This window comes from Dicentrarchus labrax, unplaced genomic scaffold (assembly GCF_905237075.1).
Source record: "Dicentrarchus labrax unplaced genomic scaffold, dlabrax2021, whole genome shotgun sequence".
NCBI classification, from domain to species: Eukaryota; Metazoa; Chordata; class Actinopteri; family Moronidae; genus Dicentrarchus; species Dicentrarchus labrax.
The window spans coordinates 10,137,165-10,158,754 of record NW_026136701.1 but is presented as its reverse complement, the minus strand read 5'-3'; the positions used below and the strand labels follow the sequence as shown (position 1 = coordinate 10,158,754).

The 21,590-nt window shown below is 40.1% G+C and overlaps 1 protein-coding gene across 3 annotated transcripts in view; it reads left to right on the top strand.

The window, feature by feature from the left end:
• kcnn1a (potassium intermediate/small conductance calcium-activated channel, subfamily N, member 1a) overlaps nt 1-21,590 on the top strand; it is a 50,400-nt gene that overhangs the window by 8,200 nt on the left and 20,610 nt on the right. For 2 of the 3 annotated variants that reach the window (XM_051401683.1, XM_051401700.1), the window contains exons 2-4: nt 15,653-16,126; nt 19,766-19,861; nt 20,046-20,464. In XM_051401683.1, coding sequence (XP_051257643.1) covers nt 15,653-16,126; nt 19,766-19,861; nt 20,046-20,464 — 989 coding nt within the window. Of the gene's footprint in view, nt 1-581; nt 789-15,652; nt 16,127-19,765; nt 19,862-20,045; nt 20,465-21,590 lie in introns of all 3 variants that reach the window. The other variant, XM_051401691.1, reaches the window with a different exon arrangement.

Here is a 21,590-nt window from a genome sequence, read left to right as displayed (position 1 = left end):
TGTATCACCACAATGCATATGCTTTATGGCTAATTAGGTTATTGATCTGAGGCTGTTCCTGCGTTAGGGCATGATCACGACACAAAATAGTATGAGACTGTGAGTAATGCAGCTGTAAGCAGATATTTGTCATTCATTACAATGCTGGAGAGATTCAGACGTACAATGATGGCTTTATGTGTGTGCGTTTGAGGGTGCAGGTGTGTGTGCGTCTTTCCACATATCTTATGATATTGCCGACGTGTGAGCTCATTGAGTCATTTCAATATTGCCTGCTGGCTGTTTTCAAATGTTTGTTAAACACAGTGTTTGGTAGGAGTGCAGAGTGCAGTAACGGATGTTAGAGATGTGTGATTTCATCATACTTTGCTCACACAATCGACTAACGCTTCGCTTGCAGCCTGCCCTTGAAAATGCAAGTTTGGAAAGCTTCTCCTGCCATTGTGAAATTCCATACAGAGAGTGTTTGCTTTGTGTGGCAGCGTGTGCGCTCGCCGTGTTTATATGAATGTGTGTGTGTATATTCATGAGCTGCTCTGCCTGTGCGTTCTCATTGAATACGCTTTTTTTTTTCTCATCAGGTCTTTATGCCCTCAGGTCAGAGTTTGACTGCTGATCCCCTGAGCTGCCGTACTACTTCATTTACAGCACATGATACACAACTGCTCCCCTGTAAAACTCAATCAGAGCCTCCTCTGGCCACTGATAAATATTCAGTGAAGAACAAAAAGCCTCAGCTGATCCACATCTAGTCAGTTCCACTCTGCCTTTAGCTGTTTATAGAAAACGTGAGTACAATTTGTTACATTTATACAAACAAAAGATGTTTCTATGGGAATTACAATTTAGCCCAGCCTTTAATCAGGAGGCCTCTGTGTATGTGTGTGTGTACTGTTTGCGTGTCTAATATATACAAATTACTGTGCATATGTGTGTGCTCTGCCATCGCCAGCCATAATGGCTGTTCTCCAACACACAGGCTTTAGAAATTGAAACAGAAGATGAGTTAATAGAATATAAAACAGCTATCATGTATACACAGCAACAGTGTGATGTGTTGAAGGTCCGCTGCGGTTGCTTACCGGCAATGTAAGCTGCGGAAAAACATCTGTTCCACGGGGGCATTTTCCTGGTATGTGTGTGTGTGTGTGTGTGTGTGTGTGTGTGTGTGTTTGTTCTGCCAAATGTGTTTAGTGTATTTGTGTCCATTTGCATGTTGTTTTGTACCTGTGTTTATGTGTAAGGGAGAGAGACCGAGCAAGCGAGTGAGTGAGTGGGAGGATAGCTTTAGTATATCATTATCATGTGGATGCCACAGTCTTGTCTTCAGATGGTAAAGGTCACATTAACTCTGTTGCAGCTTCTAGTCATGTGGAAGAAAGGGGCGCTGGAAGAAGTGGGTCCAAGGGGGCAGTGGCCCACCACTTCATGTCCTTGACCTTAGAGCAAATGATCCTATATTGCAACACTTACGGTAAAAAGACGTTTCAGTCATTCACGTCCACTTTACATTGGTAAAATAAAGCAGGCAAACATAAAATGGGAAGAATATTTACGTTTTAATCCAATCAAAGAGGACAAATCGAATGCATACAGTTTACGTTGCAACCAATAAAATAGTTTCAATGCTGTGTGTTACATTGTTGTGTTTGAACCGTTAACCTAACCTAACTTAATTACTGTTCAAAAAAGGAATGTTTTTTTTTATTATTCTTTGCAAAATCAGTAAGTGAGACTTCTGTGAAAAATGCAGATTTGCTGCTGTAGAACAGCTAGTAACTGCCCCCCCCCACTTCTGAAATGAATACGGCGCCCTTGTGTGGAAGACCCTGTTCTTCAGGAATCCTCTACTGTATCACTGTACTGTCGTTTTCTCCAAGAGCAATTTCCTGTTTGAGTCACAGCATCGGGGCTCCGCGCTTAATTATGCATCTGCAGCCGTGTTTACAAAGAGAGTGAACACAGCCTACCAAACGCGTTAATGGGTGTGAACATGTGCATGTGTTTGCAGTCCATAAAAAAGCATAGATTTTTATAACAACATATGAATACTATTTTTATTGAACTTATTTGGTGTTGACACGATGCTGACATGCTGACATAAGAAAAATGTAGCACCTCGCCTCCTCCCTCACTCACTCTGCCTCTGTTTTTCTCTGGTTTATGTTAGTGGTTGGTGTGTGTGGCACTCTGTGCGCTGTAGTTCCCATACAGCTGCTCCAGCCTCCATTATTGGCTTCCCTCCGACTGTTAACCCCTTAATGGAAAATCACCACAGCCTGCGCACTTCCTCTTTCGTTACTGCTATTCTCTCTTTAACCCTTTCACGAACAAAGCTGCCTTCCATCTCTCCCTTATCTTTCTTTGAGAGTCCATTTTCGATCACTCGTTTCCACTCCCCAGCCACCTCTTCTTTTCTGTCAGACTGAAAAAAAGGCTTTTTAAAATAGAATCAATTTACACTAAAGGGCCCAGGGGGCATTAGAAAACTGCAGCACTTAATTTCGTAACCAAAGAAAAAAAATCACAGCTGGAGGCTGTTAGCACAATTCCCCTAACTTTTATAATGTGAGACGTAATAAACCAGCATGAAAGACAGCTACTCTTGGCTGTAGTACACTACAGTTTGGGGTCTGGAGATGGTTTACCCACCCAAAAACAAGATTATGTACGGTGCAGTAGAGTACAGTAGGTATATATGTGTGTGTGCAACATTTGGTCTGTGGGGGAATATAAATGTGCTGCTTTTCCAACTAGCCTTTGTTTCACTTCACCAGAGAAAAGTGGGCCCTAGGGCCAGATAAGGATATTCAATCGAGTGCAGGAAGACCACGGCACCCAGTCAGAGCGTGCTCGAGCAGGGTGACATATGGTAAAGGAGGAACAATGAAATCTGATATCTTCTCATTTAAACTCGTCACTAATTCAGTCATTTTCCCATTGGAATGCCAAATATTTATACTGTCTGCCTCAGTATGTTTCTTTTTCCTATTTTGTCAATGGGAAAGTCTTATTTTAGAAATGAAAATGGAAGTTAACTAGAATACAGGGTCATGAAATTGAATGGTTTTTAGATTACCACAGTTTGGGATTAACATTTTTTTTATTCTTCATGGAAAATTGCACAGAGTTGCAAGGAAAATATATATTTATGCTATTCATTGGTAGCCTGTTTACAATAGATATATATTCTCTAAGACATGGTGAGGGTTTACTTTGAGCCTGAAATGCTAAAAAATGAGAATTCCTCTGATTCCCAGTCACTCTCTCTTGTCCTCTAGCTTCTCCTGTTGGCTCGTGTCCTCCTCCCATCATAAATCTCAAGCAGGACGTTTCCAGGCAACTCTCCAGTCAATCTTTACTGAGTTTGTTGCGTTATCGATCTGTCCTGTGCTATAGGTTGTCCTGGCTTCTCCCTCCACTATTGATGTTTTAGCCTCGGGGAAAGAAAGAAACTGCCTCGGCCTGAATTTACCGAGGACTCGCTTTCAAATGACTTACAATCACCTCACAATGAAAGTAGAAGTTGTCAGGGAGTGGCATTTATATATTGATACTGTTGTTGGGTCTCACAATAGTGAATGCAGTTTGATAAAAGGTAAGAATTGTGGGATTGTAGTGTGGGTTATGGGGCACTTAAGGGTGATTATCTCTGTGAGGAATATATGGCCACTGTGGTCCTGTTGGGATGTCAAATAGCTGCCAGGGGAACTGTCAGCTAATGAAGATGGTTTAGTCCTCTGGGCCCACATAGACTAAGCAATATTTCAAGCTTTTGTGGTTTGCTGTGTTTGTGGGTATCTTCTGTCCCTGACCACATGCATTAGTGGTCGTTTTGATAAGTGGGAAGAAGTACTGTATGTTATGAGAGGCCATTTAGGTCATAAATTGTACTTGTTCTCACACATTATATTGTTACATAATGTTACACTATAGCCTCCTTCACACTACTATGCCCTCCTGTGTGCAGTCACAAACTACAACATGTACACTATTTTCTCTGACACACACCTATACTCATACAGAGTATAGGCTCTACCATAGTATGAGAGGATAATTGTGAATGACAAGTATCAACGTGACATTGATGTACTCACAAGTGGCTACGTCTCCCATGCTACTATTTGTCACACACTTTTCACAGGTTTTTTTTCAGATACACGTATAATTACACTCTTCCTCATATAATGCTGTCTTTTACATAATTCTCACACAAACAAGGTTTTTGTCTCACAGAATCCCCCCTGATGCACTATAATAATATACTTTTTTGTGATTTGTATTCCCCGCAATGTTGCAATTCAGGAAACAGTGAGAAGTGTTTATTTTGCACAGGAAGTAATAAGGAAGAGGATGTGCCGTACAAAGCATGTATCTTCAATATCAGAGGCCCAACTTTGCATCCGCAGTTCTGCTTTAGGTCAGTGTTGACCTGATTTTAGTCTTAAACTGAGTTTCCTAACCTTAACCACACTTTAACTATACTGTAATTACCATAAACATGATATCAGTAGTTTGAGTTTCTTAAACACAACCCTGAAAACTACAATCATACTTCATGTGCCAGAAAATAAAAATATTTTTCATATATTCTCAGTATGAATGCTCATACGAAAAATATGACCTTTGGTGGAAGATAGTCACTTCTTCAAAATTCAGATGTTCATTATTGGGAAAACAGTGTATACTGTAAGTGCAATAGCGTGGTAGTGTTTGTAAAAGGACCCTCACTCTGATCTATTGCATGCCCTGTTGGCCCATCAGTAAACTAGATCTTTGTTAATGCAAAGTGTATGAAAGTTAGAAGCCGTACATCCTACGGATATGGTTGCATCTTCGATTGATTGACACTTTTGATGGAAAAATTGTGAATAAAGGTAAGGCTGTTTGCTACCTTATAAAGATGAAACTCAACTCACACTGAACTACCATTTAATTTCATTCAGATACTTGAACAAATCAGCTATGATTTAGAAGAACCAGGCTAAACTGTTAGCTTTTCACTCAAGTGAGGCTGTTGAGGTGCCACAAATTAACTAAGCAATGTCAATTCTACAATGTAGTTTAGGGTTAGAACAAGTAGGTTGTGTTCAAATAAGTGTTTAATAAGAGTTCATGGGTTATGGTTGTTTAAGATGATGTGTGACACTAAGAAAGAGTGTGGTATTACAATGAGAGAGATTTCTGTCCTAAACTCCTGGGAATGTGTCAAGGACTGGGTCTGCCTCTTTATGAGGGGGTTATCAGAACAAATCAGACATCAATCAACCAATCAGCCCAAATGTGATCTATGGGGGCGAATGGGGCATTGCTGTTGATTGGCTAAAATAAAGAGGATGCATTAGAGAGCTGATTAGTACAATGTTGAAATGCTCTTGTAGTTCCATTTACGTACAGTGTCAAAACTCAAGGAGCAGGCTGAGTCAAATGACAAGTTAAGTGCAGTTAAATATTTTCAAGGAAAAAAACAGCCTTTTATTCTTTAGATTTTAAGAATTGGAAATTTCTCACATTTTCTTACTGAATAGAAATTTCTAAAATTCTAAATATGTATGAGTTCAATAAGAAGAGCACATGGAAGCAAAATATTCAGAAATTTTAAATAACTTTTCTCAGTTGTGGAATTTAAACTAAAACTACTACTACAAGTGCTTTCTTATGGCAACACATTGCTGCTATGCCAAAGAAATAGAAAATGGATCACTGTGATGTTATAACATGAAAAGTTTATATAGTTATATTGTTAAAATGACACATTATAACAATGTAGGTTATCACTTTATAATATGAAATGTTTTATGTTATAACAATTAGTTATTATGTTATAACTTGAAACGTACATATGTGATAAGTTTGTATCTTGTTATAACAATAAGCTTTTCATGTTATTATGTGGTACTGATACATTTTTCTTTTTCTGGTGTAGCAGCAATGTGATTCCATACTTTATAATTAAACCAATAATTATTAGAATAGCAGCCTGGTCAGAATAAAAATCTACTTCTGTTCAAGGAACTGTTCCATTCTAAAATAAATTTAAATCCATTTTAATTGAGTTATTTCTAAAAAGCTCTCTCAGGCAGATACACTGTTTGGCCTCTTCTGGTGTTGTGTTATTTATGAGCGGTTTTTACCACTAGTGAGTGCAAACAAACTTACTGAGCTGTGAGTGGCCCTACTGGCCATTTTCCAAGTTATATGTCTTTACCTATGGCTAACCATCTTTAGTTAAGTGACATTTATTAGTTTCCGGAATATTATGCAATAGTGAGTTCTGTGGATGCTTAATGACCACAGTTAATAATACTGTTGCTTCATTAGAAAGCAGAGCAACAATCCAACAATGATTTTAAGAGATTGATGCAGCTCCATTTTGGTCAAAAGGTTCAAAGTCTGACATTTCCAACAAAATTGAGACAACTATGCCCCCCTGGACACCTCCATCCTCCATAGGAGTTGTAAACAGGTCTAGTTCACCATTTCATCAACATTCAAAGTAAGCCGAATTAGCTGTTAGCAGTTCCTGTTTGCAGTGCAGCCCTGGATGTCTAGGCAACTATCACTGGATTACTTTTTTACTGAAGAAAACTTAAAGACGTTGTGATTCTTAGTCAAGTTCTGGAGTGAAAAATGCCATCTTTTTAAAATGATTTCAAAGTGGATTTATGGATGTGTATTTACGATGAACATTAGCGATAATGATATCTTCAAGGAAAGGAAGTGTAGGTCATGTTGAATCTTAAAATGTGTGTATGATGTCTGTGTGTTTAGATCTCCCAGAGTTATGACTCCAAGAAGGAGTAGGGATTTTGAGGAAGGAAATTGGGGCTCTCCCTTCATGTCTCCCTCCAAGCCCTCCCCTGAACTCTCCCGGAGGTGCAAGCCTTTGCTATAAGTCATAAACAGGACACCTTCCCACCATTTAATTTATCATGCATCAAACAATTACATTTTATTTGTATTTTTATTTTGTGCCATGTGTATTTTGTATATATATAAATGGTTCATATGTGTGATTTCAGTTGGCATTCTGTAGGCTGATTATTTATTCCTCACATCACCAGTTTTAAGGTTCAATTTGTTAACCATTTTACCAGAATCAGTCCATCCATCGTGCCCCCGATCTACAAATCAAGTTTCTAGCAACGCCCTCCTTTAATTTGCTGGAAATTAAAATTGCTCCTAATGAGGCAGTGTGTGTCCCACAGGGAGAGTAACCCCCCATCAGTTCTAACCCCAATCTCCCCAGGACCTAGTTTGTAAGACTACACCAGTACTCTTGGAATAACCTTGTTGGGTCCTAATTATAACAGCATTGTGTCTCTGTTGAACAAAGCACGTTATTAGTCCTAACCATAACACATTCCCACAAGCATGTACCTGTGTCCCTTTTCTCCATGGAGGTTTTGTCTTGTGTTTGGCTATTTTTTTGTTGTTAATCTCTGCACGAGAGGGGGAGAGTGAGGGAGGCTGAGCTTTGCTAGAGGCCAATAAATATCTCCGATATCAAGCTCCCATAATTTTTTACTGTGTGTTGTGTGGACAGTGAATTATACAAACAGTGATCTCAAAATATCCTTAAATCTGAAACCTTTTTCTCTGATACTACACATTTATAGTAGCTGTTGTATGTAGCCATAACCCTGAATATATCATGCATTATTTACTTGTTTTGAAAGGAGATATTTTTAGAGTCCTCTTTAGTTTTTGTGCACAAAGTAGTAATATTCTCTTTCTTCTGTTTGACTTGTCATTTTATTTTATACTCTATATTTTCCACTATAAAATACTAAAAAAACAAACTAATCATAGCCACATCATGTTTTAGATGATTCATAGTTGTAGGGAATGAGATTTTTAAATGATGCCTCTCATCTTGTTTGTGCTGTGAGTTAATGCTATTGCCCCATATTTTAAGAGTAGTTCTTTGCCTCAGTAAAGGTTATAGCATCCCTGAGGCGACTGCAGTGCTGAACTTGATTTTTTTAAGTACACAATTTATTGTGTGTAGATTTTATTGTTGCCTTTTATTATCTTTCTCAGTTGCTGTGTTGGGTCTTCACCCTTGAGCATTCCAGTAAGGCCACTGATATAGTAATAGACAGTACATTGCAGACCTCTACCAATTACAGTTAATCGTCCTCGCTACTAAATGACAGTTAGCATTTAGGTTGGCTTTAGTGTTCGAGGTGGTGGTCATGGCAGTTGGGATTATCTCACAGGCAGCTTCCATTACAGATGTTTCATTTGGTTACCCCCACAAGGACTCAGTTCTCAACAACCATCCTTGACCATGTCAATACCAATAATTATTAGTTTAAAGCACAGGACTGAAATCAGGGTTTGTGTCTAGCATCAAATGTGTTTTTAGGCTACCAAAACACTTGGTCAAGCCTGCGGATAGATTGTAGTTTTAGTTAAAGGACCAATGTGAAGGATGTAGTGACATCTAATGGAGAAGTTGCAGATTGTAATCAACTGAATACCACTCACCTTCCAAATATGTAGGAAAAACTATGGTGACCGTGAAACTTGTGACAGATGTTTTTATCCCATCTGGGTATTCATTTTTGTGTTTGTTTTTCCATATTTACACCTTGTCTTTATTCTGGAGTGGTGACACACAATCTGGCGAGACTCACAATGCACAATCTGGTTAAATAATAAAAAAGAAGATACAAAAGGCTCATTCTAAGGTAACAAAAACATAACGATTTAACGACTTATTTTCAGGTGATTATACACTAATGAAAACACATCTATGAATATTATATTCCATTTCTACCAATAGATCTTCCTAAATGTTACAGACTGGACCTTTTACTATTGAAAAAAGTAGTTGTGGCTTGTTTTCGTGTTTCAAGTCAGTGTTGACATTTTCAATGTCATTCAACATGTCTCTACTGTGTTGATAAAAGATGTAATCCGGGCACCATTATGTTTTGTAAAAATATATTTTTTTTATTTATATATGAACATTATTATTAGGCAGTGGACAGTGTAGCAATACAAAGAACAGTTCAGAATCAATTACCACAGTACTTTTGTAGATATGACGGCTCTTTGTTTAACCCAATCAGGGCAGCCAGATGAGTCCAGGAAGTTCTATTATTTAACTGCAATGCAGTCTTTACAACCAGATAAAGGCAACAGTTTAGCTGCTATATCACAGGGCTGTCGCTTAAAAAAAGAATCAAGTCAGAATAAAAAATAAAAAAAAGTACTGTGTTTAAATTACACGTGTAGCCTGATCCTAAACTATATTTTAATGGTTCGCTCATTCATGCTGCCTCTGATATCTCACATGAGTGACAAGCTAATGTGACAAGCTAACATTACTGTAAGGCAGTTGCCTTTTAAAATCTCAGTAATCTTGCAACAGTTTTCCATCTATCTATACTGCAACCACACATTACTTCTTAGATGATTTGGAATAGGGTAGTTTAGCCTAGCTGCTGGAGTGCGAGGCATAGCCTGTTGGGCTTACACACTGTGAATTGAAATACATAAATTTTTTCGTAGCTGGTAGTTTGAAATTAATATTAAGCCCTACTATATCTCAGTCAAAATCACAGACAAATCTCATGTCATATTATCAATATTAAATCAATATACAGTGGCTGTATTGTTGAGTGAGGTGTTGGTGATCTGTTGCAGTATTAATGTTACACACTGAACATGTATAATATGCAATCACACATAAGTAGATGTGAGACTGTAAATGTTTTAATAAATGTATGAGGTGACAAACACACTTTGCAATGTGCTTTTTATGTGCTTCAACACACACATACTAGTCTTGTCATGCACACATATGAGCTGCTTAGTTCGGTGCACATCAAGCAAGTTGTTCACACACTTGCTGATCGTACCAGACATGTGAAGTCGGCTTGAGAATATTCTGTGAAAACTCTGAACATCCGCTGCCTCTTCAATCCCTAGGACTGTCATGTCTTCATGAAACACTTACAATAGCCTCAACCTATCCCACAGAAGGGCAGGAACAGCCATTATTTAACAGCAGACATCCCTACAGAGATATAAGGACATGAAGTATGGGGTGATAAGACTTGGCTCACCCTTTCTACTACTGCAAAGAAATAGCATTTCTATTTAGATAAAGATGACATTTTTTAATGTATGGTCTTATCACTCAGATATGATATGTACGTCTATGCTATTAATTTTTGAGCATTAGATGCTTTAACAAGATCGCATTAAATGTATTATTTCGATCACCGCAGCACACTAAGTGCTTTGATGGAGGAATATACTTTCTGCGGCCTCTGGTTTTCCTCTGTCTTTACCAACGCTGAGTAATGATCCACATGCTGGTCAGGGATGGATGGAGGAGCCCAGATGCCTGCTGGCCTGTCAGAGAAATGTGACAACGTCTAGTGTGCAGGGACAAACTGGAGAGTGTAGCCTGCAGCTCTCAATCACTCCAGGGGCTGGCAGAGACACCCACAGGGAGCTGTCTTCCCTCTCTTTCATTTATCTCTTTCTCTTTCACCCTCTCTATCTTTCATGTTTCCCCAATTTCTAGATCTCTGCCTTAATTTTGTCGCTCTTCTCTCTTCTTCCTTCCCTTTCGTGTTCCTCCCCTCATGTCGGGCTTGTCAGCATCCGTCCGCTGTTCACAGATTTTACACATTCACATACACGTGGATCTTCTCAAACAATTCCTCCTCGTGCTTGTTTCGTCGTTGCACACTGTCTGCGTCAATATCCGACCTAATCCGGTGCCTGGCTGAGGCTCAGCTTGTTCAACTAGCACACATATGCACACATCCACCCACCCAACCACATACACACACACACACACACACATAATTAAACAGACTGGCACCCACATGCTAACTAATAAACACGCACACACAAACAGAGTTGAACACACTAGATTTTATAATGCACAATTCCATTTTTAGGTGTATAAACCTTCAACACTGCAGCACAGTAGCCCCCGTACACCACTAAAGAATGAGAATTTTCTATTAGATTTGAGCTGGCTGGAAAGAGAGAGAGAGAGAGAGAGAGAGAGAGAGAGAGAGAGAGAGAGAGAGAGAGAGAGACAGAGAGAAGAGCAAGGCAGAGAGTTGCCTTCATTTAAACTGTTCTGCACTGAGGCTTTTCAATTTGATTATGAGGCTCCATTTCATAGAGCCTGGATGCTGCGTGCCATTCAGAATGAAATTGAGCCGTTGGTCTGCTGGACAGACAGCCTCCCCGTGTCTCCTCTGCAGGGGCATCAGGGGACGACAAGGGCAACGCTTGCCTGCCGTGCCCTTTCGGTGCACTGTTTAGTCGGGTTGCAAGGGAAATGCAAAAAGCGACAGATCTTGGGTAGCTCGCTAAGTGGGCGAGAGTATGGATTGATTGAGTGCTTTGAGGTTTTGGAATGTGATGTGAGGAGTCCTGCTGCAATGTCTGTGAAGGACTCTTTAGTTTTACAAAAGTCAGGCATACGTGTTGGTATTTTGTTGTATCTTACTTCCTCAATATTCCTGTACAGATTTTCTCTCTCAAATCTTCCTCTGATGTGTAGAAATACAGAAATGCCAATGTTCATACACACTGACTGATGGGACGATTGCCCATATTTGGGTCAGTCCTGACCTGGTTCAGTGACTGATGATCACCAGAAACAGGTAACTAAAGCTGAGGATGTAACAGCAACCCTGCTCTCTTGGTGTCCATCATCAATCCTGTTACGTCATTTACACTTCCTGAGACGGTTTCCTTTTACATCTTAGGCTCTTCTGTGGTCCCACATCTGTCACAACAATCAATTAATCGTCATGTAATTGGTCATCAGAGACCAAATTAGGGGTACATTTTGGCTCTATTTTTTCAGCATTTCTGTAAATATATGGAAATGTTTATGTTTTAAAGGCCCAGTGTGTGAGATCTAGTGGCATCTAGAGTGTAGTTGCAGATTGCAACTCCCTCGCTTCACCCTCCCCTTTCCATTGCAAAGGAGAAACTATGGTGGCCACAAAACACAAAAAAAAATGCAAACTGCCCTATCTGGAGTGAGTGTTTGGTTTGTGCCTTCCAGGGTACTGTAGAAACACTGCATTTCAGTATGCTGTCTGTAGGTAAGATTTTTTACTTTTAGATCATTATACACTAATGAAAACATAGTTATGTGTATTATATTCAATTTATGTCAATAGATCCTCTTAAATGTTACACACTGGACCTTTAAGAGGAGATTTATGATGTTTTCTGCTGTTTATATACTTATTGCCATTGCCCCACTCTAACTTTATGACGGGAGGGACCCATACATTTTTTTTAAAAATAGGTTGGAGAATTTATGATGTGTGTTCAGTTTGACATTCCAAAGCAAAAATCAATGAGAGCCCACGCAGGGAGTGGTGTGTTTGTCCAGTCTGGAGCAGAAAGGATTCATCTCTTAGAGTCGGAGAAGACTGTTAATCATTTTTTGTGCAGCCACACTTGTTCAGAGTTCATTCTTCTCTATGAATTCACACCTCGAACCTAAACGAACAATGATTTTTGGGTTTGCAGGGGTGGAAGTAAATTACAATGACTCACGTTACTGCAATTAAGTCATTTTATTTTGGTACTCAAGCCTGTAATTTTACTCTTAACTAAGTATGCATTTCACTAAGTCATCTACTTTGCTGCTTTTAAAGTCCTAATTCATTAGTGAGTAGGTCTGCAATCTATATCCAGACCTTTCATCAGCATTTTTGCAGCTAATACACCAGGGACACACTGCAAAGCGCCCCAAAGCACTAGCAGCATCCTTTCTGTGACCACCTTAACTTATTGGGCTGTGGTCCACCAGTGTGGGTTAGTTACGATGTGTCATAACCTTTGTAAATTTATATTAAAATGCTGACACCACCAGGTGGGTTACAAATGAATAAATAAATATCATACATACACGCAAATATTGTACTTTTCACCACTGCATTTATTTGTTAATAGTTACTTTTTACTAATATATCCAGTTGTGTACAACATATCTAAAATTGGCTCCATATTGACAAACTACAACATTAATATGCTCTTACATGTATTCATTGATGATAAAAACAGAATAATAAAATACTCTGTAACACTTTGAAAAGAATTTGACAATGATTTTCCTCAAGTTCTGTATTTATTACATATCGAAGAGATCAGTCATAACTGTACCAAAATGTGTGGTCCGTGTCACTCAGTAGTGAAGAGTTAATCATAACTAATCGCTTTAACTAAACTGGTTTGAGCAGTTTGGCTTTAATAGGATTAGTTGTTCGATCCTTGAGCAAGATACTGAATTGTGCCTGGTGTGTGTATGTGTGTGAGAGAATAATGGAAGTCACTTTGGACACAAGGCATCTATCAAATTAATGTTATGTAATAAATGTCCTCAGTCAACAGTATAATCCTTGAATACTGTGGTAAGATAATAGTAAGATAAACAGTAAAAATACACTCCTATAAATGCACAAAGCAGCGTTTTCTACAACAAGCACAACCTTTGTTTGAGGTAGTTGTCTTGGATTCTGTCTCATATATTATAGTCCAGGACCCATATTTACATATCAAGCATCTCAGAAACACTCTGAAAGTTTGCCGGGGACTAAAAATACTCCGAAGCTCAGCGCAAGACTTCAGAGTTATTTACTTTGCACACAAAAGCAGGAAACTCTCTTTCCACAACGAATGACATCATGTTGTGACACTCACAACCAAAAGAATAATGACATTTTGTACAGTAGGTGCATCCAAAGGACTGACAGGCTGATATACTGTAGAACTTGATGCAGGAAAAACAAGCTATTTACGCACTGGTAAAGAATAAAAATACTTACCCAAACTTTAAACCATTAAAACACTGAAATAATTAAATATGTAGGTATACTCATCTTGCTTGCTGCATCTCCTTTTTGCAAGTAAGTTGTAAATTGCAAGAATTCACCTTTTTTGCAGAATAGACAAAATCAGTAATGAGACTTTTAATCCACTCAGCATCTTTAAGTAACTTGCTGTTATTTTGATTTGTTTGCAAAATTCAGAAACCCCTGTTCTATTTATATCCCCAAATAAAGAACAGCATCTTGACCACTATTGCCATATCAGCATCTCTACAGTATTTCCTGTCATTCAAACCCAAAGTTCACTTACTCCACAGTCTTCAAAAGTCTAGAAGGGTCCTAATGGCACAGATTAAAAAGCAATTTAATACAGAAAAGGGGATTAGAAACACTATGGGCTGCACTAATCCTTAACCTTTAGTCCTGTTCTCATGGAGCCACAATATGCGCAAGACGATAGCATCACAGGACTGGAGTTAGTAAATTTCCATTAGGGCCGCCCTTCTTTATTCCCACCAGCACATTTAAAGGCATTAGGCATGCTTTGTCAAGGCTAATAAAAAGGGCCAGCAGTGCTATCACACACCCCCGACTTGTTTCGAAAAAAGCACTGTTCCATGTGAAGTTTTCATAACCCATTATGATAATCTGCCCGGGTCTCTGAAGGGCAGGGGATAGACAGGCAGATAGATGCTTCTGGGGTGACTGCTCTACAGCCTCTGCATGGATAGAACATTTTCTGTCTGCGTAACCGGGACAGAAACTCACTCCTATCTGCCAAGAAGAGCAGAAATGATACACGACTATGTGAGAAGAGTCTGCATGGTATCGGGTCGGAGAAGAAAAATAGGAACATTTTGTGTAGGTGATTCTCTCCTGTCTTGTTCAAATTAGAAGTTATATACACAATATACAATGTACTGGTTGTAGTCAAAGATATGCATGCATTGCTCTTTTCTGAACTTGCCCCTAGGTTGGCCTCAAACTCAACAGACACGATGTACAGTACACGTTATCCTTTGACTTTTAAAAGTAATGGTTTTACTTGTTTTCCTCTTAAAATCGTGGGTCTCTGTGGTACGCCTGATTTGAGAAGGTCCGCATTTCTTCTTCTCCGTTCTCTTTTAGGCAGCCCGCGTCTAATCTCTGCAGGGGAAGAGTGTTCCTCTGATAGGAAACAGGGTCATGCTGAGCATCAATCATTCATATCTAAATTTGTGCAGCGCAAAGATTCAATTTTCTGCACTTTGTAGGGTCCAATATTGGTTATATGGTTTTATTTATACATCAAAGTCCATTCATTATTTATTTGTTTTTTTGACCCATCAAAATTTGATGTAATTTTCTTGAAGGAAAAGCTGGTGCACAAAGAACATACTGGCAAATAAAGGGAGTTTTCGGCTGTTGTAGTTTAACTGTAAACTTGTGATTATCATCTTTTTTCAACACTTCCTAACACAGGCTTGAACTACTCTTAATGAACAACCACGTCTCTGTTAGCAGCGCTCAGTACATGTTGCTCAAGAAAGAAGAACTTGGGTATTTGGGACTTAGAAACAAGAACTGTTGATATTCTGGTTCCTGCTGTATGTTTGGCCACATGTCCTGCTGAGCACTAAATCTGTCTGCTTTTATAACCAAAATTGTTTTGCAAGATCCTTCCCTCTTTGCCCTCTCCAGAGCCACAGAGATGTAACTCCCACATCAATGCTCTATTTAAAGTCTAAACCTGTATGTGTCTCTTCAAGCTACCGTCAGTTTTTACACCCTCTTTGTTGTGATAGTATTGTATTTATCACACTTCTTCCTGTTCACAGGCCACTACTGAGCAGAAGAAGCTGAGCCATGCTGGATCCAAGCCCTCCCTCTCCGAGAGCAGCGGCCGACTCCCTCAGATAGCCATGAACACCTGCAAGTACAATGGCGGAGTGGTGAGACCACTAGTGGGCAGCCTGGCGTCCTCGTCGCGCCGCAACCTCGCGGAGCTCGACTCGGAGACGCAGCCCTTGCAGACGCTGCACAGCTCTGGCCTGGAGGTGGTGGTGTCCAAGGGCAACGGTGGCGAAGACCCCAGCAAGGCGTCCAATGAAAGCTTGGTCAGGGAGGGCAGTGGGCGTAGCGGAGGCAGGGCGCCGGCGAAGAAGAACAGGGACATTGGCTACAAGCTCGGCCACCGGAGGGCGTTGTTTGAGAAGCGGAAGCGGCTCAGCGATTACGCACTCATCTTCGGGATGTTTGGGATTGTTGTCATGGTGACAGAGACGGAACTTTCATGGGGGGTTTACACTAAGGTAGGGTGTGCATGTGTGTGATGCATGAGTGGGATCTTTGTGTGTTGTCATTGCTATTGTTAATTTTTGATTTGTGTGGGGTTGGCAGCTGTCAGATTTATGAAGAGTGATTATTAGCACAGACACTGACATACAAGGTGATGGGAATATTGCACAAATACAAATAAAAAGAGTGTCATGTGAGCTGTGCAATGACTAACAGTCCAAGGATGGGATAAAATATTGGATAAAAGATATTTTTATTAAGTAATTTCTTAACTGTAAACCTGCTTTGGTTACTAGTTACTTTTTCTAAAATATATATTTTTTTATTTTTGGCATCAGAAGGGAGTTTAGCCAAAGAATTTGGTTCCACTACTGCTGCCATTGTGGCTGTCTGTCCTTCCCTGTGAAGCCAGTATCTAAAATAACTACCTCACAGCAGGAGGGAGGAATGGAGAAAGGGATAGTGGAGGAGAGGGGGTGAAGAGAGAGAGACAGTTATATAGTGATTTAGACAGAGAGAGAGAGAGACAGAGAGAGAGAGAGAGAGAGAGAGAGAGAGATAAAGACAAGTACAGATGAAGAGAAAGGTCAATGGGAATAAAAGATGAGAATGACGTTTAAACCACCTGACAGCTTCTTGTACTTTTAGCAGATCAGAGTGGAGACGACACAGCACGCTTTAGGAACACGTGGGACTCTTCAGCAAGGACACAGCAAGGCTGTTTGGTTTCAGGGTCATGGTGACCAGGTCGCCACCCATTGACCTGGTATTGTCCTTCGGTATCAGCCAATCAGTCCTGCTATGTTAGGGTATTTTGGCGAGAATATCGTTCACTCGGTTCACTCAGAGCAGCTTCCACCACACTATTTACTGGGCTGTTTACTTGGGAGCTGACATTGCAGTGCACTGCAGTATATAGTAGGTCACAGTGTCTTTCATCTCTGGAAATAAGACCATCTCTTTAACAATACAACACAACAATATGCGAGTAAAAACTGAACAGGACTGAAGACGGTTTTGTATGTTTAAGACTGTTAACTACAAATTTTGTATATTTATATCAAAGGCATATTAATCAATTTGAGACCAAACCACACAATAGGAACATCACAGACATTTAAATTATTGTAGAGTTACAAACTTGATATGGTTAACTTGTTAGTTGCCTATTTACACATCCAACATTGGGAATGACACTGGCAACGTGGCGAATGTAGGTCCAATATTTACTCTTAAGAGACTTTCAGACTAGATGCTAACTTTGCCTTTTTACTGACTAGTTACTTTGTGCTTCTGCTGTGCTAGATAGGCAGTGTACACTAGGTTTATCAGAGCTTTCACTCTAAACTGCTACTGTTTGTGGCTAGTAACCATGTTGGTGGAAGTGAAAGCCTGAACCAAGCAAAAAAGTTTCTGAAAGATTTGGTTCATTACTGCAAGTGACCCCTTTCACTTTTCACCTTTATTGTGCAGCTTCAACATTGTTGCAGACTGTTGTATGAAGCAGAACACATGAAAATAAAAATGGATAAATCCATAAAATGAATTGGTTTGAAACTTGTCTGTGATAAGTAATCTTTTAAGACTGCTAAAAAAGATAATGCAGAGGTATTCTGTACTATATCAGTGGGTGGTTGTAATGCTAATTCTTCGTTTGCAAACCACCAAAGAACAAGAGAGTATCAGTGTCTTTTCACACGTCATAGTACTGTAGGGAATGGGGCTTCCAGTGCTTCCTTTTTTGATTGTATAAAAATCTTTATATATAAGGATATAATAATCCTTTAAGGTGAATATTACACCTTTATTTTGTTGTCAGTTACATTATTGTCACATGGCCCTGTAGCTGTGAGAACGGGCTATTCTGAAAATTTTCCAAGATGCTTTGGCATCTAAAGTTTTAGTGTCACCTGCCAAAGTCTACTGTCAAAATATTGTATGTAAGTCCACTGGTACAAATCTAAAATGGCATTAAAAAGATCATCATTGACGTCAATTACATTGCAAGTTAAGGGCTAAAACCATCGGTATGTTCCTTTTTAATGGAGGATAGATTTTCTTCCTAGTTGTGTTCCAGTCAGATTTATTAGAATCTGTTTTTGATTACACATACGTATCTGTGAGTGTGTGTCTGTACGATATAGTAAGTCAGTGTGGTGATCTATAGGATGATTTATGGGGTTTTAAGAAAGTCAATAGGTTTGTCTGTGACTGTTACTGAATGGGGTTCAGTCCATTCATCAAGCTGACCTCAGCTGAAATGGAAATGACCTCCCATCTCTGAGTGGCACAGCACCTCCTCCCACATCAGACAGGTAGCATGTGCCGCGGATGGTCCATTTTCCATCTCACGTCACATCACACAGCAGACACTTGAGGCTCAGCCAAGGTTTTCTGAGCCCTGAAGGAGGGAAACACGTTAACAGGCAGTGAGCACTGGGACTGAAAAATCCTTGAACCTCTGGCAGGTGGATTAATTGGTTTACTCAATGTTATTTCACCAGGGACTTCTCAAAACAATTTCAGACATTAGAATGTCTTGAGAACATGTCGCCGACCTGAGGGGCAAGGCAATCTAGTTGATAGCTAAAAATACATTCTGTAATATGGACCACCGAAGGACAGAGTCATATTGAACAGCTCTGTCTGTCATCACACTGACGATTATGAACGATATTTCCACTGGTTGTTTTTGTCATTCGTTGTTGGTGTTGTCATTATAATAACAACCCTAGGATCATTAGCCTGCTGCAGAGCGGCATTTTTACACCATGGCTGTTAAATTGATTTATCAAATGGCATTTTACCAACATAGAGGGGGGGACTTGAGTAGTACAGGTTCTCATTTCCGAGATCTATGGTCCCCATGTACACACACACACATACACACACACACACACACACACACACAGACACACACACACACACACACTGCAGCACTAGCATCCAGCTGGCCTATTTATCACCAGCGACGCTCACTGTGGTGGCCCCCCTGTTAATGCTAGCCTTGCCTTTTCTGCACCTACCATTAAATGGAAAGTCCCCCTGTTAGTGCTGGGCTTTGATTAATTGGTAGTTTAGATGGTGGGGAACAACGTCCATAGATAATATCAGGCTGCACCTACACCTGCAGCTGCATTGTTTAGCAACATCCTGACTGCGCCGTTTGTGTGTAAACCCCCATTATCTGGTCTCAGTTAGACTCTTAAGCTAATAAGTACTGTCTGTGTGTGTGTGTGTGTGTGTGTGTGTGTGTGTGTGTGTGTGTGTGTGTGTGTGTGTGTGTAGCTGTACACACTTCTGTGGGCATACACTTGTGTGTATGCATGTTTATATGTGGACATGTACAGGTACAATCTATACGCACAATGTACTGAATTCTACCTATTTCTGTCAACGACCTCTTTCCACCTTGTTGCTAAGCAGTAACATACAACTCATAAATCTTTGGTTGTGTAGAGATAAGTCACTATTTCCATCTATTAAGGCTAAATATAGACACTGAAAATATGTAATATGTACTAAATACAAGGAGCAGTTTATCTTGTTGTATTACTATATAAGATGAGATTGTATATTGTAATCTGTTGATTGTGTTGATTTAACATTGTTTTTTCTAATATCTTTTTTCCTGTCTTTTTCTCTCACCATAGGAATCTTCATACTCATTTGCACTGAAATGCCTTATCAGCCTTTCCACTGTTATATTGCTTGGTCTTATAATAATGTACCATGCCCGGGAAATCCAGGTGAGTCTACCACAGAAAAATTATCATTTCATTCATTATATCATCAGATTTTGGTATCAGTGTTGTGAAAATGATGATGATGATTACCATGATAACGAGGATTTTGAGTTGGCATGAGACCAAATATTGATTGATATTGATTTAGTTTTATAAAATTCTAAAACAAGATCTTGTTGTTCTTCAGCTGTTTATGGTCGACAATGGTGCGGACGATTGGAGGATAGCCATGACATATGAGCGGATCTTCTTCATCGTGCTGGAGCTGCTGGTGTGTGCCATCCATCCCATCCCGGGCCATTACGTCTTCACCTGGACGGCGCGGCTTGCCTTTGCCTACACGCCGTCAGTGGCTGAGGCTGATGTGGACATCATCCTCTCCATCCCCATGTTCCTGAGACTCTACCTGATAGGCAGGGTCATGTTGCTCCACAGCAAGCTGTTCACGGACGCTTCCTCTCGCAGCATCGGCGCCCTCAACAAGATCAACTTCAACACACGCTTTGTCATGAAGACCCTCATGACCATCTGTCCAGGAACTGTTCTGCTGGTGTTCAGTATATCCTCCTGGATCATTGCTGCATGGACTGTGCGCGTCTGTGAGAGGTAAACACAGGGTTGTGAATAATGGATGTTGCTGGGGACAAATTGAAAAACAAAATGGCTGATGCACAATCAGGTGTTGCGGATTACTAGGCACCCTTCTCTCTTCACTCTCTGTTTCGTCCCAAGCTTCTCAGTGTTACCTTGTTTTCAGTCGCTCATCTGCACTGGTCCACAGAAATGTGTGGAATAATCAGGATAGCTTACATATAAATACTGTACACATGTGTACAGTAAGGCATACACTGATACGCCCACATACTACTCCACTGCCTGAGTGTTTAAAAACACCCTGACATACGTTTCATTAGCTCAGCAATCGCTTCACGACTCCCCACCCCTTGTTATTATTGCTATTTTAGATGGCTTGTCCATAATTCATGAGTGTCTAATTGTTTGTTTGCTGAATGGTTTGTTTTGGTAATGCAGAGCAGCCCCTAGGATCCCCTAACCCGTTTTCTCCCAAAACTGCGCATTGGGCTTCGTCTCAAGGGGGCAGCAACGATTCTCACTGAAAATGAAAGAGGCAGGGAGAAATTAAAAGCTTTTTTTTTTTTTTTTTCTCTTGTTTTGCATTTGCATAGGGAAATGAGACGTTAATGCCAGCTTTGATGTTTCAAAGTCATTTTTGCATAGTTGGAGTTGTAGGGGGACTTGAGTAGGGTGGGCGGGAGATCTATAGCCGTTCTTGTCAGACCCAATACGATACTGTACATTTGTACTGTGCACTGTAAAAGTTAAGCATCAGCTCAGACGAAAGCTTTCAACCAGGCCCTTATTACAGATGCTCAGTGTCCTTCTGCAGCTCACCTTGCCTGCTCTTACTAAGTACCTCCCCTCCCTTCCTGTGCCTCTCCTCTTAACTACACCCCTGTGTTAACACCTGTCACTAACCATCCCTCCTCGCACACCCAACCCTGGATCATCTGGACCTTCAGCACCTCCAACTGTTGATTGTGGGGTTTAAACCTCACAGGTTGAACCAGCAATGAAAAGAGCATCTGTCCTTTGAAACCAGCTCCTCTGGAACACACAGGCAGGACAGTGAGGTGTAACTGGTGTCACCTCAATTCAATGTTTAATGTTCAAGACAACAAACAGTCCAGTTTCGATACTATTATTAAGGCCC